We start from the raw sequence: 17,617 nt of genomic DNA on the forward strand, positions 1-17,617 counted from the left end.
ACTTCCCCAGAATACCAAGTAATTAAAACCTCTGTGTTTCATTACAATATCATACTATTTAAAAAGGTGTGGAACTGTTCTTTGCATTCCTACGACGGCAGCAGGCCGCGCCCTTCTGACGGACGCCGTAGACCGGACCGCGCCCTCGTCTGTTCATGGAACACACGGGGGACAGGTCCAACGCGCCGCCACACTTTGCGAGTGCTCGCCGTAACCCTGATAGATAAACATTGTTAACTGAAGCGGAACAGAGCGCAGAGGCCTGGAGAACCACGGAGAACCGCGGGGTCTCCGGGAGGCCTCTGGAACACTCCCACAGGAAGCTTCACGTCTGGACATCCACGCTATCACCGGTTTGTACATGGCACTTAACTGAAAAGCAAACTTTGACACGGTATGGAGCACGTTCACCTGCAGAAACGGTTCAGGAGGAGCACAGCGGGGAAAAACTTGGGACTACAAAAAATGAAAAGGCAAATCAGAAGTAGGAATAAACCGAGCACAAAGACGCGGGGCTCCGGGGAGAAGACGCGCGTTCGCGTCCTACGCCATGCAGAGTGTCACCTCGTCAACGGGAAAAAACAAAACAAACAAAGCATAACTCAAAGCCAAAAGTAGCACAGCAACAACGCACGACATTGTAAATCGTAAGTCCATTCATGAAGTATGGCGCCCTTTTCTGTATGCGTGGTTCTTCTTTGTCCGTATGGCGTTCTCACGGCGTGCTATACCTGGAGCTGTCGGTCGGTGAGCGTTAGAGCCACAACGGACTGATGACACTGGTGAACAGTTCTGGGGTGAGCCGCCGCCCCCCCCCCCCCCCCCCCCGCCTCTCGCCGCTCACGGAAACGCAGGAGAGCGGAACGCAGAGAAGGGGAGGAGTGGAGCAGAGCCGGCGGGCTCGTAACGCGGCGTGGCAGCGAGGGAACGGCTCGCCGAGGCTAAGGCAGCAGAACCCGCACGTCCGTTGACACTTATATGAAAATAAAACAGCAAAAAAAAAACACAAAAAAAAAAAAACACATTCGTGTTCAGAACTGAAGCGGCAACGAACGAGGAGGCAAAAACAACTTGTGATGAAGACACTTGAAACGGCAGGGCTTTAAAAAGGCCAAAAGAAAAAGAGGACAATGTGCTAAAAACAAACAAAGCGAGCGACCCAAACAAAAGGCATGCTTGTTATGACGAGCTCACAGCAGACATCCATACGGCGGGGGGGGGGGGGAGGGGGGCTGGAGGAGGTGGTGGTGGTGGGGGCGATGGTGTCCGTCACACCTCGGGCCCCAGGGGCACGGCGAGGGCAGAGGACTCACTGTGCTGAAGGGGGGGGGGGGGGGGGGGGGGGGGGGGGGGGCCACTACAGAGGCCCGCGACGACACGGCACCGCGGGCACAACCAACGTCTTATCATGTCACTTCCTGGTCGGGTGGGTGGGTGGGGGGGGGGGGGTCAGGGGTCATCTGGGGTGGGGGGGCACGCGGCTGGGAGGGGGGGGGGTGGGGAGGGGCTGGATCTCCAAACAGGGAGAAGCAGCAGCAGAGGGGCGGCTGGGGGGGGGGTTCAGTGGTGCAGGATGCCGTTGCTCTGGGGCGCGGCGTCGGCGGCGTTGTCCCGGAAGGCGGTGAGCATGGCGCCGAACGACGTGTCCAGCAGCGCGCCCACGTCGTCCGACGTCATGCCCTTGGTGTCGATCTTGGGCAGGATCTTCAACCGGATGGTGCCTGCCGGAGGGACAGACAAACAACAACAACAACAACAACGGCGTTAGGGGAAAGAGGAGGCCCATGCTGGCACTCACAGCGGCCCGCTGGAGGAGGAGTGAGGACGGTGAGCGGCGGGTTAGAGGGTAGTCACCAGAGTTGAACTGCTTCTCTTTCCGTAGGTAGAAGTTGCTGTACGATGAAAAGACGATGGGAATGATGGGTGCCTGTGGGGGGGGGGGGGGGGGGGGGATAAGCTGTTTAGACAACAACGTCAAAGGAACCTCCCTCCAGCCCTTAAAGGTGGTATCAGCGATTCTAGGCCGAAACGTCGATGATCACGTTCATCTGATCTCTCCTCACGATCCCGCCAGCCGCCCGCCCCGCGAGCAGGCCGTCAAAACAACACGTCTCTGTAGGCAGCCTGCGCTCCGAGATCGTACGCAAAAACAAACGGTACTACCAACCGCTCAGAACCAAAACAAACAGTATTCCAACCAATCGCCGACAGGGGGCGGGTGTTGTGGGGTTCTGCGCTGCGTTCAGGATAGTACAGAAGGGAGGGGCGAGCTGGCTCTGTTTGTTCTGGATCTCGCTTCAAATGCCAACAGAAGTGACGTCGCCCAACATCGCTGATACGACCTTTAAAGATCATGTATCGTTAGCCTCAAAGCATACTTTATTTAACCAGGTTAAAGTCTCATTGAGGGTATAATCTCTGTTTCAAGAGAGCCCTGGCCAGGAAGGCAGCATTGAACAGACAATCTATATCTATCTATGTTTCATTCAAACAAAACACACAATTTACACACAATTAAAAGACAGTTTTGGGATTTCAAGTAAGGAATTATATAAGGGTACAATGTCCAATATTTCCGCATAAGTCCTTAAGCAATGAGCTAAAGGCTTCAAATAGATCAGCTTTGATAGCATAATTGCATAATCTTAGGAATAATTGCCCAAGTCATATTTTAAGGGTCATCATGTGTTTAGCATCAAAAATGTGTGAAATAGATAACTAGGGCAGATAGTGATTATGGAATGTTAAAAAGCACTCTGATTGGCTTAGGATATAGGCACAGTGGCACAGTGATATCACAATTTGGCCAAAACATGACTTATGCTATGAGGCCAACGGCGTGTTCTCCATGCCATCGCGTGGAGCCCGGTCCACCCACAGCGCGCCGGGGGAGCGGAGTGGGGGTAAATCATCCAGGAGAGACAGCCCTCCCCACACCCAACCGCCAGAGATCAGTACCAGTAGGCCGGGCACGTCACCACCGGGCCCATCCCGCCCGCATGACAGCCCGCATGAGAACACAGAGCTGTGCAAACAGGCGTTTGGCATCATGTGCCTAAGTGTCTATATGGCCCTGGCCTTTTAACCTCCAGCACTGTGGTCCTTTGGAAGGAAAGTGAGCTGAGCTCCCTGGAGGTCTACTGTATGAGCTGCTGTCCCAGGCTGCCCCCCCCCCCAGTGAAGGAGAGCCATCTCTCCCTCCAGGTGAAGCGTCGTCACCAGGGGGAGGAGCAGACCTGTCTGATATATTGAGTGTGAGTCTCTGATGTCATCGCTATCCGCCTCTTGTTGGCTTGCAGTTTTAGCCTCACATACACTTACACGTTGTAATTTAAACTCAGCTATGCGTCACGCGGTTCAGTAAAAATAACAACCCCCCTTCTTGCAACAAATGGAATGGAATAAATAAGATCCCACAGTCTGAACTCTGGCCAATAAGTATCCTCTACATAGGGCCTCATCGGTGGTTGGATGTTTCCAGCACCCCCTTGTGGTGAAAACAAAAACCCTTCTGGCAATACAGGGAACTCAATTTCACGGTATGGGCTAGTAGCAGAAACAAACTCGTCTGACTCCCATACGCATTAAATCTGCATAAACATGAGCGCCATAAAAAAGGTGCTGTAGGCAATAACGCTATAAAGGCTGCTATGAACGCTGCTATAAAAACTGCCATAAAAACTGCTATGAACGCTATATGATTGGAGGTTGAGGCTGACAGAGAGAGAGAGAGAGAGAGGGGAGAGGAGGGCGTACCTGCGCGGCCACCGCCAGGTGGAAGGCCCCCTTCTTGAAGGGCAGCAGATCTCCTTTCTGGTTGCGCGTTCCCTCGGGGAACACCCACAGGCGGATCTGCAGAACACAGGGTTCCACTGTTCAACACCGCCCAGTCACACCCCGACAAAGTACAACTAGGCAGCTCCAAACCAGCCCTGGAAACTAAACCACAGCGCCTACTGGAAGAAGGAAAACACATCTTGATTGTGCTAATGAGCATCAGTGAGAGGGCTTCCATGGACACAGAAAACGCTGGAAGGATTGATCGATAAACAGCTTTAAAATGGATTCATCCGTTTACATGCAGAAGAGTATCATTACAATGACAAAATGTGGGTAAAAAAAAAAAACAGCTAGTATTTACTAGAGCTCCTTAAGGAACTGGAAAGTGAAACGCTCCGGTGGGTTCTATGTATTCAAATATAGCAGATACCTAGAGTAGTCAATAGGGTTGTCAGTGTTTGTGGTTCGAGTTGTTGGGTGTAGAATATGAGCCACGTCCAGCAGGACATTAACTTGTCGTTATTAATCAGTTCATCTGGGATCCATCAGTCCTACTGTGTTATAGAACCTCTGGCCCATCAGTCCTACTGTGTTATAGCAGAACCTCTGGTCCAGCAGTCCTACTGTGTTATAGCAGAACCTCTGGTCCAGCAGTCCTACTGTGTTATAGCAGAACCTCTGGTCCAGCAGTCCTACTGTGTTATAGAACCTCTGGCCCATCAGTCCTACTGTGTTATAGCAGAACTCCTGGTCCAGCAGTCCTTCAATGTTACAGCAGAACGTCTAAGGGGGGGTGGGGGGGCGACATTCCCTTGTTTCCTGTTTTGTTCCAGGGATTTCTACTTAAGAAATCTAATTTGTGTGAGTGAATGAAGCTTTCAATAAGTCTATTTCTACGGCGGCCAAAAACAGGGTGTTGATTTGAAACCTTTACAGACACTATTTTTACAGCTTACTACTGCTGGCAGGGTTTGGGTCCGCTGTTAATAGCCAATTACGTGCTTACAGAGCGCAGCCTCCATCAATGGGATTGGTTGAAAAAAAATAAGAAGCAAAGATGGTGAAATGCCGTTGACCCAGATATGAGCTATCTAAACCCTCAGCGTTTAGATACGAATCTAAAGTCCTCTCAGACTGCAGCTGGTGACCTCCAGTCGGACTAGTGAGACTAGTCCGACTGGCAGGAACTAGAGGAGAGACTAGAGGAGCAGGAAGGCCGCACCTGGTCATCCAGCATGGTCTTGGCAGCCTCCGCCATCACGCTCTTGGCGTCGCTGGTCTTCTTGCGGTTGATGAAGACGATGCCGCCCAGCCAGCACACCAGGCCCACCGTGCCGGCGTAGATCAGCTCCTTCTTGGCGATCATGGTGCAGCGGTCGGGCAGCACCTCCATCAGGCCTGGGGGGAGGGGGGGGGGGCGGCTGAGTTAATCACAGGCTTGCATGTTAGGAACGTTAAGTCCAAACTAATTTAAATGTCATAACTCCCCTCCCTTAGTGACGTGAATGCCATTTGTAAATTACATCTCAGACTACAAAATAAATTCATAATGTCATGTCATTTGAGTTTTCCAGACAAGGCCCATTTGATCATGTTTTGTCATGCCCATTTTTATAATTTTTTTTTATTTTATGAAAACATGTTCAACAGGAAACCAGTTGGAAGAAAAGCAGCCTCAGAATAACGAGAACACAGATTGGCTGCTCTTTTGAGTGGATTCTGGTTTCAAGAAGGATTAGGAACTTGGAGAGAAATAACTGACAAGGAACAAAGGCCACATATGTAAGCAGCACATTCATAGGTACATTTGCTCACAATAGCTTATAATACTTCATACAAACTCTTTCAAACTACAGTTGCATATGTTGGCCAATGCTGAACCACTCCATATTCCAGCGTATTACCCTGACAGCTTCGTACTCACTTCAAAAAGAATAAATCAATATTTCATCACATACTGTTTTGTGATATCTGGGATCCCCTTTGGTCAGCTTATCTCCATGGCACAATGTCCCAATGTTGTGTTCTACATCTTGTAGTACACCTCGTTCTAAGTAGTACGTGCGTTTAAGGGTCGAAGTAACAGAGAGATAATAGAAGTGGGCTGACCCGGGCGGAACCCACACACCAACTATCAGAATCAGAGGCTCACTGTGACCGTGTAACCAAAGATCGGGAGCAGGAATGGAGGAAAGAAAAGGGCTTGTTTGGACAAGTGAAAGACAACCACAGCAAAGAAAACCGTGCTCTAAGATTACAGCCCACTGCAAACATATCCTCGGGCGGCTAGTACGAGGCCTGCTTGAGCTCGGATGTGTTTATCTCTGGTCTGCGGCTAGCAAACGTGCTAGTGCGTGTAGCACGGTGTTTTACTCAGCACCTCGTTAGGATTCTGCAGGGCTTATGAAGCCCAAATGAGCCCGGGTCTTGACCCGTCACCGCCCTTTCTGAACTATGACAATACAGGCGATTTCCAAGAATGGATACAAAATAACGACGGTGTCTCCATCTCAATCCCACACTCCACGTGGGCTTGTTATCTTGACGCCATAGGACTTTTATTGATCAATGACTAACCAGGCGCCCACATAAGACCTGCTGGAGCTGATCTCACTATAGCATGACTGGTGGGTGGTGTTTGGGAATTAATGATTAAATATACATTTTCTAGTGTATTTGGGTGATTTGGGCGATAGATGGGTGGCCATTTAAAACACAGGGTTAATCTAGGAGATGCCACACACAAGATGTCAAGACCTAACCGCAACATACAATACGCTAATACATACCTATGTAAAATACACTGCCCTTATAAACTGTTGAAAATAAAGAAATACACATTTGTTGTGTCCTTCACGAGCCGTCCTTCCCAAGCAGGTGATCATGTTCACGACGGTCACATCCAAGAACAAAAAGGTGAGTACGCTTGTTAAACAGAGGAACCTCCAGACGTCAACATGGGGGATGAACAAAGCTGGAGCAACACACTCCCTCGTTAGATGGACCATCGTCCCATGAAGGGACCATTGTCCACTACATTTGGGTGACAGCGGCGCATTGTGCCCGCGGTGGCACTGGGCCCTACCCAGCACGTCCAGGGAGCTCTGGTGGTTGGAGATGATGACGTAGGGCCCTTCCGTCTGGAGGTGCTCCCAGCCGCTCACGTCAAAGCGCAGGCCCAGGAAGTACTTCACGTGGCGCACCAGCGCACGGATCACCCTGGAGGGAAGGACCAGAGCAAAGTGTGTTCAGTACTCGTTTCCCCGGGGAGATACTTGTAGGACATTGAATCCACAAAAGGGCACGATGTTTGGACCAATGGGAGATGGATACAAGAGTGTAATTATAAAGGCTCTCTATTTGGCCATCATTTAGGTCTTTTTCAGGACAACCTGAGCCTTTTCAACCACCTTTCATTTCTCACGGAGGTTCGTATACACTGTTTCAACGGTCAGTAGTGAGCCCAGCCATCTTAACTTCTATTGAGTCAGTAGCGTGATAGACAAACGTTTTGTATTTATTAAATCAATGACAATTGGGAAATGACTGTTTGAAACACAAAAAATACGAACCAATAAGTATGGTATTGATACGTAAAATAACGTTAGATTTTATTGATTTTCTGGTGAAAGCTTGATAGAAGTTAGAAACAGAATATAAAAGGATATGAGCGCAGGGTACTTTATATCCCCCGAAACTATTCCAACAACAATTTTAACCAAATGACTTCAGCCTTTGAGGGTCTCAGTCACCCTCAGCCATCAGCACCGGGGCCTGCCCCAGGGCACCCTAACCCCACACAAGGGCACCCTGGCCCCGCGCAGAGGGGCCTACTAACACCATCCCCATCGGATCTCAGGGCCCCACTCCGCCTGTACCATTTACCACCTATATGTATACGCAATTGACTGTCGAGTATTTTACCCTTCCCAAAATAAGTCCCCCCCACACACACACACACACACACACACACGTTTAAAATGATTTAAATGTCTATCATTTAAATGCAGTAATTGTAAAATGTATCGTTAATAACATTATGTGGCAGCATTATTAAATGCATGCACAAAATGGCGGACTTCAAATATAACAAGCTGAAAATCTAGAAAAAGGCCCACCTCTCCGCCATCACAGAGACAGATGCAAAGCGTGGTGAGGGGAGCCAAGAGAGGGAGGAAGGAAACGATAATAAAAAGTGCCCTTTCCATTCTTCCCAGGGTCTCCATCAATAAATTAATTTGCTAGTGGTGCTTGCACTGTGCGACCTAGCACATGGGTTTGGCCCCACTTTCATTTAGTAGAACTTTAAACGCAGTTTAAGAGTTCTTGGCAGCAGCCAGCATTTATTCCTCCCACGCCGATATAGTCACCCAAAAACCAACACGTTTCCACTGCATATTAGACCATCATAGCAGAATGAAAGTGGTGAAAGAACGTGGTGCAATAACAAAACAGAAAACCGGTACCTCCACTAAAATGTACTGAGGACAGCACACACAAACAGGAAATAGGTTTTGCAATACAACTTATTACTTGAAAATATATTACATACCATGCATACATATTACTAGGTTTTCCAGAACTGACTAGAAGAATGCATGAGTTGTGAATATGGATATGAGCTGCACAAATTCTATTGTGTCAGGACAATTTATTTACTGGATTGCTATTACGCTGGTGTTACCGTCTTGCATTTTTGCAGCACTAGACTTGCATTTTATGTTACACATGCCCAACTTGATATTCTAGCGTACACTTGTGAGGGTGGGATCCTTCATTGGCATTCCAAGTCAAGATGACCATGACTTTGGCGGGAAACGTCCGCTGAAAATAGATCTCCGGTGACATGGGAAATTCATGACCAGTCAACAATGTGTTTATCTGAGCGGCCAACACTAGTGCTCCAGAAAGGTTTTGTGCCGTCGCAGGCTTAGTTAACACTGTGGAAGACGACTAACGTGACGACACAGAGCAGACGAAATACTAATCGGAAATACAGTGAGGGGGAAAAACAGGGAGTGGCAATTCAATAAGGAAACATAACGAGATCCTTTGTAATACGCTTCCGAAGCAGCAATGATGGCTAATGAGCCACGTGCAGATCACGAGGCACAGGAGGAGAATGCTAATGCAGGTGAGGTTCTCCAACAACAACATGAAGGACAACACTGTCTGCAACTGCATTGCATGACACACCCTGCCGTCTACACCGAGCGAGAGAGAGAGAGTGAGCGAGAGTGTGTGTGTTACATTTCTATGATGTAATTTGGGCTCATTTAAAGATCGCTTGATGAAGACTTTAAAAGCCTTTTTTTTTTATATAGATTTCTTTGTTTAAGAAGCAGAAGATTAATTATTTGTAGTAAGTACAAGTGCTAAACAAGAAATGAGATCTGAGAACAGTAGGGGGAATAAATAACAACAAGGAAATAAACCAACAGTCGGTTTCAGAATCTGCCAAATTGTTTAATCCAACATCGGTAGCTGGCCAGAATTAAAAAATTGGTGCATTCCTATTTTGAATGGCAGCTTGTATGCTGTGCATAGTGTGTGTATGTTAGTTTGTTTGCTGTGGAGGATGTGGTTTGCCGGCTACTGAAGTGCTGACAGCTCTGGCACTTCATTGAAGACAAGCGGACCTGGCAGTGCGCTGAGGTGAGATAGCTGGTGTGTGGCAGAGGGCTGTCACAGGTCTCCTGAGCCACCGCTTAGATACTGCCCATATCAGCCAATGGCATCGCTACCGCCAACAGTCCTCTCAGTTAGGAGGGCAGACATCTTAGCGTTAGTCAAATATTGGAACCGGGTTAACGGCAATGTGGGAGGGGCCATCCCTTAAAAGGATCGCACACAGGTAAAAACAAAACATAACCAAATTGAGGGCAAGGGGAATAGTGAGCCAGAAGCCCCAATGTAGAGTAGACTTCCACTGACACTCATGTGAGATTTTGACATTAAGGCCCAGTCCCATTTCGCTCCCCTTAACAAAAAACACTTGCTCTGAGTACCCTTAGCTGCAAGTCAGCTACCGAGCTGGCTAGCGATCAAGGGATGATTTTAAGGGCAAAACAGCACTCCCACTTGCTCCCTTAAGTATTGGGACACCCTACCCCTTCGCGGGAACGCACAAAATCTAGGGTTAGGGCTCAAATCTAGGGTTAGGGCTCAAATCTAGGGGAAGGGGGAGAATTGGGACAGGGCCTAAGACCGCCCCCACTCTAGGGTACTCCCAGTACTATGCTGTGCTACTGCAGAACACCAGCCCCGTGGCACTTGTTGAAATATTGTACACAAGTGCCACTGCCAACCGTGAATAGTCTTCATACTGAGCTATACATCACTCTCAGTGGCTTGAGAGCCTAACCATATTACCGAGGCTTTCAACAGTGGTGTCCCTGGAGCCCCAAGTGTGCGCAATGTGCAGGGCCTGTGGTTTTAATGTGCACGTAGTAATTGTGTTTGGCATCTCTTAGGGATCCATATCAATTTTTGATGGACTCCAAAACAGAACACATACCATGAACAAACCTCTGGACTAGTGAGACTCGTGAGTGCATCATGTCTGTAATGGTCTTTTATTTGTAATACCTTGGCCAATCTTAGAAACCGTTCAACCATCAAATGTAGCAACCAGCTTCCTTCCATTTCAACAGCCTCCGATTCGTTGCAGTGTCTTTGTATTTCAGCACAGTTTGGATATTTTCGAAATCGGACACTCACTATTACAATATAGCTGTGCACTTTTATTATACACAAAACAAATGTCTAAACGTTTCCAGTCGTCATTTAGTCATTTTTTAAATGCCTTTATCAAAAGCAACTTAGGTGTCTTTAAGATATGCAATCAATTAATCAATCGTGTAGAAGCTGGACAACGGAAAAAAGGACGGGTTGGAAAACACAGAAATGAAGAATGTTCTGATTCAACTTCAGAAAACGTTCAGAAAATGGGACAAGAAATGCCCTGTGAATCCGCCTAATAATAGGCCTACCCATTATAACTTCTCATGAACACCGCGTACGGCCTACATGTAAAACGCTCCTATCTTCTCCAAGGCAGCTTCAGTCGGATGCAGCCATCTTAAGAGAGAGAACGGTCTAACAAGGAGACACATTATAACTGCTCCTACCAGTGTCCTATTTGTGTATTGGGGTAGACACAGGCTTATTGACTACATGACAACTGGAGCTCAGACCGCCTGTGGTGGACGGACAGCCTCTGGACTGTGTGGTTTCCCCAGAGTCGATGGCTAATGGGCAGCTCCCCATCGGTCTTGAGACTCTACTTATTGCAGTCTCATAGTCGGCTAGGCAAGAGTTAACATGTTTTTTTGTTACTGCTAGCCTAAAAACATGATCAGAATGGAAGCCATATTGCTTTCATTCTGTCTTTTATCCTTCAACGATGTAACGATAAAGTTATAGAATGGGAGGACTTTTACAGACGCCAACGGCAGTTTGTGCAATAGATGTTTCTCAGAGTTGACTGTACCAACTGAATACCATTCCTCAGAGCACACCCTAAATCTGTGTGTTTTATAGGAGTTCCCCTTTATGACGTCTGCCTTAATAAATTATGTTTTCAGTACACCAGCATAAATTAAATTGAACAGATTAGGCTGAGAAATGATTTAATTTATTTCAAACCAAAATACTTGAGATTAACATGCTGTTGAACAAGGACTGATTGATCTAGAACACAACTGACTAGACTACGTTATCCCTTGAAGGTAGGCTACTGGTGTCTGGATTCCTGATAAAAACGCAGGTCAACGACTCAGCCAATTTAAACTGACAGGGACATTTATAGACATGGACTTTGATGAGCTCTGGCAGATTACAGATGCAGGGAACATCAGCCGGGCCTGTTCTATTTGACAACTATGTCATATGTGTACACAACATTGAATGGCTACAAGACCTTTGGGTGAATAAAAACCTTAGTCAAATGGTCTAAAGTAGATTAGGCAGAGACTGTTTCGGCTCCAGCAATCCTACTTTAATAGCAGAACCAAGGCGTCACCACAGAGTGACGCCTTGACTCGTTTCGTAATATGGAGAGGTCCGTAAAACGTGGCAACTTGATAGATTTATGAATGATTCACGAATCACAGATCTTTCCCCTAGTGAACTGCAACACAGCTGATGAGTCGGTGGACAGGGGACAACGAGTAGCACACGGGAGGAACATGACACCACAGCCATGCTTACAGGCTATGAACAACAGGCGTACCATACAAATGGATAGCAACATATTACTCTGAATGTAACTTAAAGAGACTGTCTGTGGTCAGCTATATGGGAAGTCTTATTCGCATGATCAAGTAACAATTCAGGCTGAAAATATCAATCATAAAATCCTACAATTCACCCAATAACAACCCGTGGATCGCAGTCATAGAGCTGCTGGTCTCAGTACTTTGCGCGTTGGAAAACACGGGTTTGGTTTTGTTCCAAAAGTCAAACGCTGTCCTTGGGGGATCCAAAGTGAATGTATAACAACGGGTCACCCAGTACAATAAGTATAGTAATTATATAACCACCGGAGCTTTTCTCCATAATGGACAGCGGGCCGGGCTGGCCCATGGATCCTACTCCAATGTACTGTGTGCATAATATGAACTATGTGCCTTTCATGTATATCATGTTCGGGGCATGTGTGACGTGAAGATCATGTGGTGGTTTGATATTTTGATTTTGGCCGCAAGCGCCCCAAACAAGTTCCCACTGGGCGAGCTTCTTCCACGTCGCAGTGCTTTATCAAAATCAACGTCGGTCGGTCCATTAGCCACTCTGCGTCCAGAAGCCGGAAGAGTTCAATCACTTCACAACACTTTCAGAAAACGTGACGCCTTTAACTTCACAGACTTCTTGACAAAAAGTTGCTCCAGCATGCGAGCGTTGATTTGGGGTTAAACCAAAGGCATGCCGATACAAAGTTAGAAAGACCCAAGCTGTGCCCTTAGAGGCAATAGTGGTGAGTTCATCGCCATTAAATACAATCATCACAACACATTTCAAGGAACACAGCCCTCCATGGAGGGGGGTTTCTGATAAAAAGACGCGACGTCCTCCTGGTCTCCTGCAGCTGGTGAAACGTCAACCACGGCACCGATAGCGGGGCTAGCTCCTGGTAGCCCCGCCACCACGGACCACCAGGGTGTTGTGTATTGCTCCGACCCACCTCATGTTCTCCACGTCTCGTCCCCCGCTCTTCAGCACACATAACGGTATGGCCAGCAGAGCCAGACACATCATCCAGGCCACGTAGAAGCACTTTTTGAAGTAGAAAACGAAGGTGCTGCTGGTCCACATCAGGAGCGGCAGCAGCAGCAGCGGCAGCAGCGGCAGCAGGGGGGCCGTCCAGAGCGCGTCCATGGCGGTGGACGTGGAGAGAGTGATCGGCGGAGACTCGGAGCGGAGACTCGCTAACAGCTCGGCTAGCCCCGGTCAGCTAGGGCGCCACGTTCAGACGAAGCCTCGCGAAGCGCACGAGCATCACGACGTCCCGACAGAGGAGCCACGCTAGACGTGTCTGTTATTACCGCCGCGCTGGGCTGAGATAACGTCGCTATTATGATGGAAATGAGACGTGGATCATCTGTTGCTAAACGCGAGCGCGATGCGAGGCGTTCGTCACCGTTTGAAGTTGGGGCTGCGACTTCCGGTTGCGAGAGCGTTCTTTTTTTCTATATTATTTTATTATTTTTGTTCGTGCGTGGCGGCGTCACGTGCCTCCTCTCGACGCGAACCCCGGGCTACGATTTCGAGTTGAAGCCCGAATTAAGTCATCATCAGAAGCGATTGTTTTGAATGTACTGTATATCGTGATCCTTTATAATTTAGACTTTCTTTAGACTAAAACGCGACTTAGTTTTAGACACAATTCAAGTGAGACTTGTGTGATGGAGCCATTCGGTTTGTATTAGTGTGTGCGAGGAAGAGAGGTGTAGGCTACAAGGGTAGTTATCAATCAGACTCTTGTTGTGTTTTAGGCATGCCATGTGTAGGCCTACAGTATCCTACCCCCAAGTATATAGATGAAAAAAATGTTTCCGGAGTGGTAAAACAAGCAATGAACATCTTTATACAAAGACAAAAAAGATGCATTATACTTCCGCATGCCAATACATCAGTTGTTCACTATACACACAAAGTTCGGCTAAACTTTATAAACCTCAAAGTCTGAAATTATATCTCGTGGTTTAGAGGGAGACCAGGACGCGTTTGATTTGATTAGTTGTGGTAATCCACGAGTTGGTTATAATCTCCAATTATAGAACATATCAAGTTTCAATGCAGGGATCAATTGGTAAATGTGTATTTTCATGTTCCTTTATGTTATGGCCCACCTCTCACATCCTTGTGGCTTTAGCACAAGTAGGTTTTGTTTGATGGGACTTGTTGTAATAAGGGGTGGGAATGTGGGCTTGATTGCTGTCCTTTATAAGTTATATAAAAAATAATTATCGACATCCCTGAGACATTGTTAAAAAATCGAATTAAATTCTTTCATAATGGGGTATTTGCTTAAAGAAGCAATGATGGTTGTATACCAAATTTAACCCGGCAGAAAGAACGAAAGTGATTTGCCTATAAATAACAGGCTTCGGAACCCCCTAGTGGACACATTTGTTATTGTCACAGCAATGCATGAAACCAGCAGACGAATTATCCGTCTGCATGAGGATGTGAAGACACCGATAGTTCCCTCCCTGACTGTCTATCAGGTGATATGACCGTTTCTGTTTTGCTTTTTATAATTTGGATTCGTTTTGTGGTAGGTAATGTGAGATTCTGCGATAACCACCACAGATAATCAATGAGCAAATGACAACAATCTGTAGGTGAATTGTAATGAAGTCAAGCGCTATCTATCCAGTCAGATAGTGTTTGAGTGAAATTATTGATCTAGGATTGATTGAATAGGCCTGCATTTGAAGAATGTTATGACTACGCCTACCTGTGAGGAGGGACCGTTATATATTTTCAGTATATTGCTTAAAAAGTCAATCACTAGAGGGCGCCATAACATTAATATTACTATCGTACAGCGTCGTATGAATCTAAAAAACAGGTCCCGTATCGTCGATAATAGACAACTAATTTAGATCCATTCAAATGACCAAGATGAATAGTTAAGTATCAGGACTTAAGTACGAAGTCTTTGAGAGTATGTTAGAGATTGTGGACCATCCACAATTCTACCAGGTAAAACCATCTTTGGAGGAGCAAAACACAGCCTCTCTCCTAAATAAACCGATTTTTTGCGGATGGACTATTTTGTGCAAACATTTAAGATATATTGTATTGCAATTGTGATTAATATGCCATTCGTATGCCACGGCAACAAATCAAATAACATCAAAACAAAACAACACATGCAACCTTGCGGCTGCAAACACCATTTATGTAGGCTAAATGTAGGCTAATTTTAATGCAACGCCAAATAATGTCCTGCAAAATGAAGATCTGTAAGACCCATGATTTGTGCTTGTTTCTAACTTTCCGATAAAGGGTTTAGAAGACGCATTTCGGTGGACACCAGAAACCAGCGTTGTAGTCTACAATAGAAAATAAAGGCAACACAAAATTCATAAATAGTGAGAACACACAGTACAAGCACTACGCATCTCTTATCAGTATGCCTACATTTGAGGAGCCTTGTGGGGCCACCCATTTGCATGACAGTGTGGGGCCACCCCGCATCGATCCCCCACCCCCCCACCCCCAGCCATCCCTCCACCCCGCCCGTTTTTCTCTTCTCGCTCTTGTGTGCAGGCGAGGGCAGCTGTCATTGGGCGCCCGCTCACTGCATATAGACACCGTGTGGAGGGTATTGCTGCAGCTCCTGGCCATCTTGTATCAGGCATGATGATGAGGAGGAGTTGAACGAGGAGGAATACAACCACAGAGATAAGAAACGACGCTCGCAAAGAGGCGAATACCCCCCATTAGTCTAAGACCAATCCCATGTGCTGCCGTCGCTGCCCTGAACAACCCGTCTCGCTGTGGATTATTAGGAGGAGACTGGACTGAAACCATGAGCTGGGGGTCAGAGCTGTGGGTAAGTGCATTGATTGATTTCCCTCCGCTTTTTACACCGAGATGACGTTTGAACGATAATCTCCATCCACGGCTCCAAATAGCCTAATTACAAGTGTCGTGCTGCTCCACGTTAACCCTTGACTACCCGTCATGTCCGAATGCATACACGGTGGTGGGGGACACTCAGTGGAGTTTACATGGTTAGTTATTACACCAAAGCGTTGTGATCGATGTATAGTGACTTAGTACGACTCCTATTAGGAGGCGTGTTCGTTGTTGTGGTACAGCTCAACACGACCTCCATGTTATACCCTGAGCCAGACCGTGCAGACCCTCTGCGTTGGCTGTGGCTCGCATTGTTTTCATTATAATGTTCATTTGATGACGACACGCGGAGGTAGCGCAGGGCCACGCCCCTTTCCACTGGACGCCAGCGGACGCCACGGGGATAGCCTGTCATTTTGCGACGTTTGACGTTCAATCGCGCTGGTGTTTGTGTTCGGCTACGGTGTGTGTGTGTGTGTGTGTGTGTGTGTGTGTGTGTGTGTGTGTGTGTGTGTGTGTGTGTGTGTGAATTCAAGCAGATGGTTGCAGAATAGTCATGGCTATTCGTTTCCATATTCTGCCACTATTTAATGTCGATAAGCTGAAGGCACATCACTTTTTTCTTTGGATCAGTAACAAGAAGGTCAACTATCAACTATTGATCACAATGTGGCATAAACTGGCCTTTCTAGTTAAAGTCTGATATATCTTCCTGGCTTCGCTGATAATGTAATCATGTTCACCCAGACAGTCAACCTCATTGCATACATTCCAATGATATGAGGTCATTATTCTGAACTCACGCTCAAAATTGGCATCTAATCTCGGTGATATTGGCTTTGATTAATGGTGGATCAAGACGCTTTTAGCCACACACACACACACACACACACACACACACACACACACACACACACACACACACACACACACACACACACACACACACCAGGCAGTTTGAGGTACACTATGGGAAGAAGGAACATTACAGGACTGAATGAAGCTGTCTTTAAGACATGCTAATAAGCAGTTCCAGCCACTGGAATTCCTCAGGTCTGGATTTGTTTCAGGTCATGCAGTGACTTTGTTGTAAATGAGGCACTGATCATGGATTATCTCAAAGTTATCCACATGTTGGCAAATTGTTAGCACTTGCACAATGTGGAGCCCATGCCTGCTTGGCTCTCTGTCAGTGTTTTTTTTAATGTAGTGATAAAAAAGTGTTTGTGACAAAGCGCTGCAGATATCTGTTGTAGCCACCGTGTTTTGTTTCCAGAGGTACAAGCCAAAATGGTGCCGGTGATGCAGTGTGTATGAAAGCTTCCATAACGCTTTAGAGAAGTCACACTGTCCTCATGAAGCCCCGCCCCGCAACGTCTACTCTTGGAAACGTATGCACGTTTAGCAATGTCTCTCCACACTGCATGAACCTGATCACCCAATCAGCTGTGACAATGGTTCCCAGTATCCAATCACCAACAGCAGATTTAAAAGTTGCCAACCTTTCTGATGTATCGGTGGTCCTTCACACGTGTCATACTCCTTGAGTCTCAGTGTGTAATAAGCCACTGGTAAACAAGAATTGATAGGGTCTCAAAATATGTCTTGTGAGTAACAGAAGCACAGCACAGTATTCGTCTCACTGCCAATGGCAGTCATGTGTTTGGAATGTGTGTTGCAAGGTTGTTCCACACTATTATGTAGCCTAATATTACAAGCAAAGACAATGCACCATGTTTTGGTT

At 46.9% G+C, this 17,617-nt stretch overlaps 2 protein-coding genes across 2 annotated transcripts in view; one reads left to right on the forward strand and one right to left on the reverse strand.

Annotated features, from left to right (window-relative positions):
• Nucleotides 1-1,481: 1,481 nt before the first annotated feature.
• agpat2 (1-acylglycerol-3-phosphate O-acyltransferase 2 (lysophosphatidic acid acyltransferase, beta)) lies at nucleotides 1,482-13,434 on the reverse strand. The gene is made up of 6 exons (XM_084486610.1): nucleotides 12,965-13,434; nucleotides 6,866-6,999; nucleotides 5,003-5,178; nucleotides 3,757-3,852; nucleotides 1,855-1,927; nucleotides 1,482-1,721 (listed from the first exon to the last, which is right to left on the reverse strand). Exons 1-6 carry the CDS (start codon nucleotides 13,156-13,158, stop codon nucleotides 1,561-1,563), a joined length of 834 nt encoding a protein of 277 aa, XP_084342736.1. The 5' UTR covers nucleotides 13,159-13,434; the 3' UTR covers nucleotides 1,482-1,560.
• A 2,127-nt stretch (nucleotides 13,435-15,561) lies between these two features.
• Nucleotides 15,562-17,617, forward strand: part of fnbp1b (formin binding protein 1b) — a 50,241-nt gene continuing 48,185 nt past the window's right edge. Inside the window, exon 1 of the mRNA XM_084486604.1 lies at nucleotides 15,562-15,847. Within this exon, the coding sequence (XP_084342730.1) occupies nucleotides 15,824-15,847 (24 nt within the window). The 5' untranslated portion in view covers nucleotides 15,562-15,823. The remainder of the gene's footprint in view (nucleotides 15,848-17,617) is intronic.

The sequence above is a fragment of the Micromesistius poutassou genome, assembly GCF_964030765.1.
Source record: "Micromesistius poutassou genome assembly, chromosome: 22".
Lineage (NCBI taxonomy): Eukaryota > Metazoa > Chordata > Actinopteri > Gadiformes > Gadidae > Micromesistius > Micromesistius poutassou.

Excerpts from the sequence above, each read along its gene's own strand:
- agpat2 (XM_084486610.1), bottom strand. The coding sequence starts at position 13,158 with ATGGACGCGCTCTGGACGGCCCCCCTGCTGCCGCTGCTGCCGCTGCTG. Across the intron at positions 7,000-12,964 it reads CGAGACGTGGAGAACATGAG|GGTGATCCGTGCGCTGGTGC; the intron begins GTGGGTCGGAGC and ends CCTTCCCTCCAG. Across the intron at positions 3,853-5,002 it reads AGACCATGCTGGATGACCAG|ATCCGCCTGTGGGTGTTCCC; the intron begins GTGCGGCCTTCC and ends TGTGTTCTGCAG.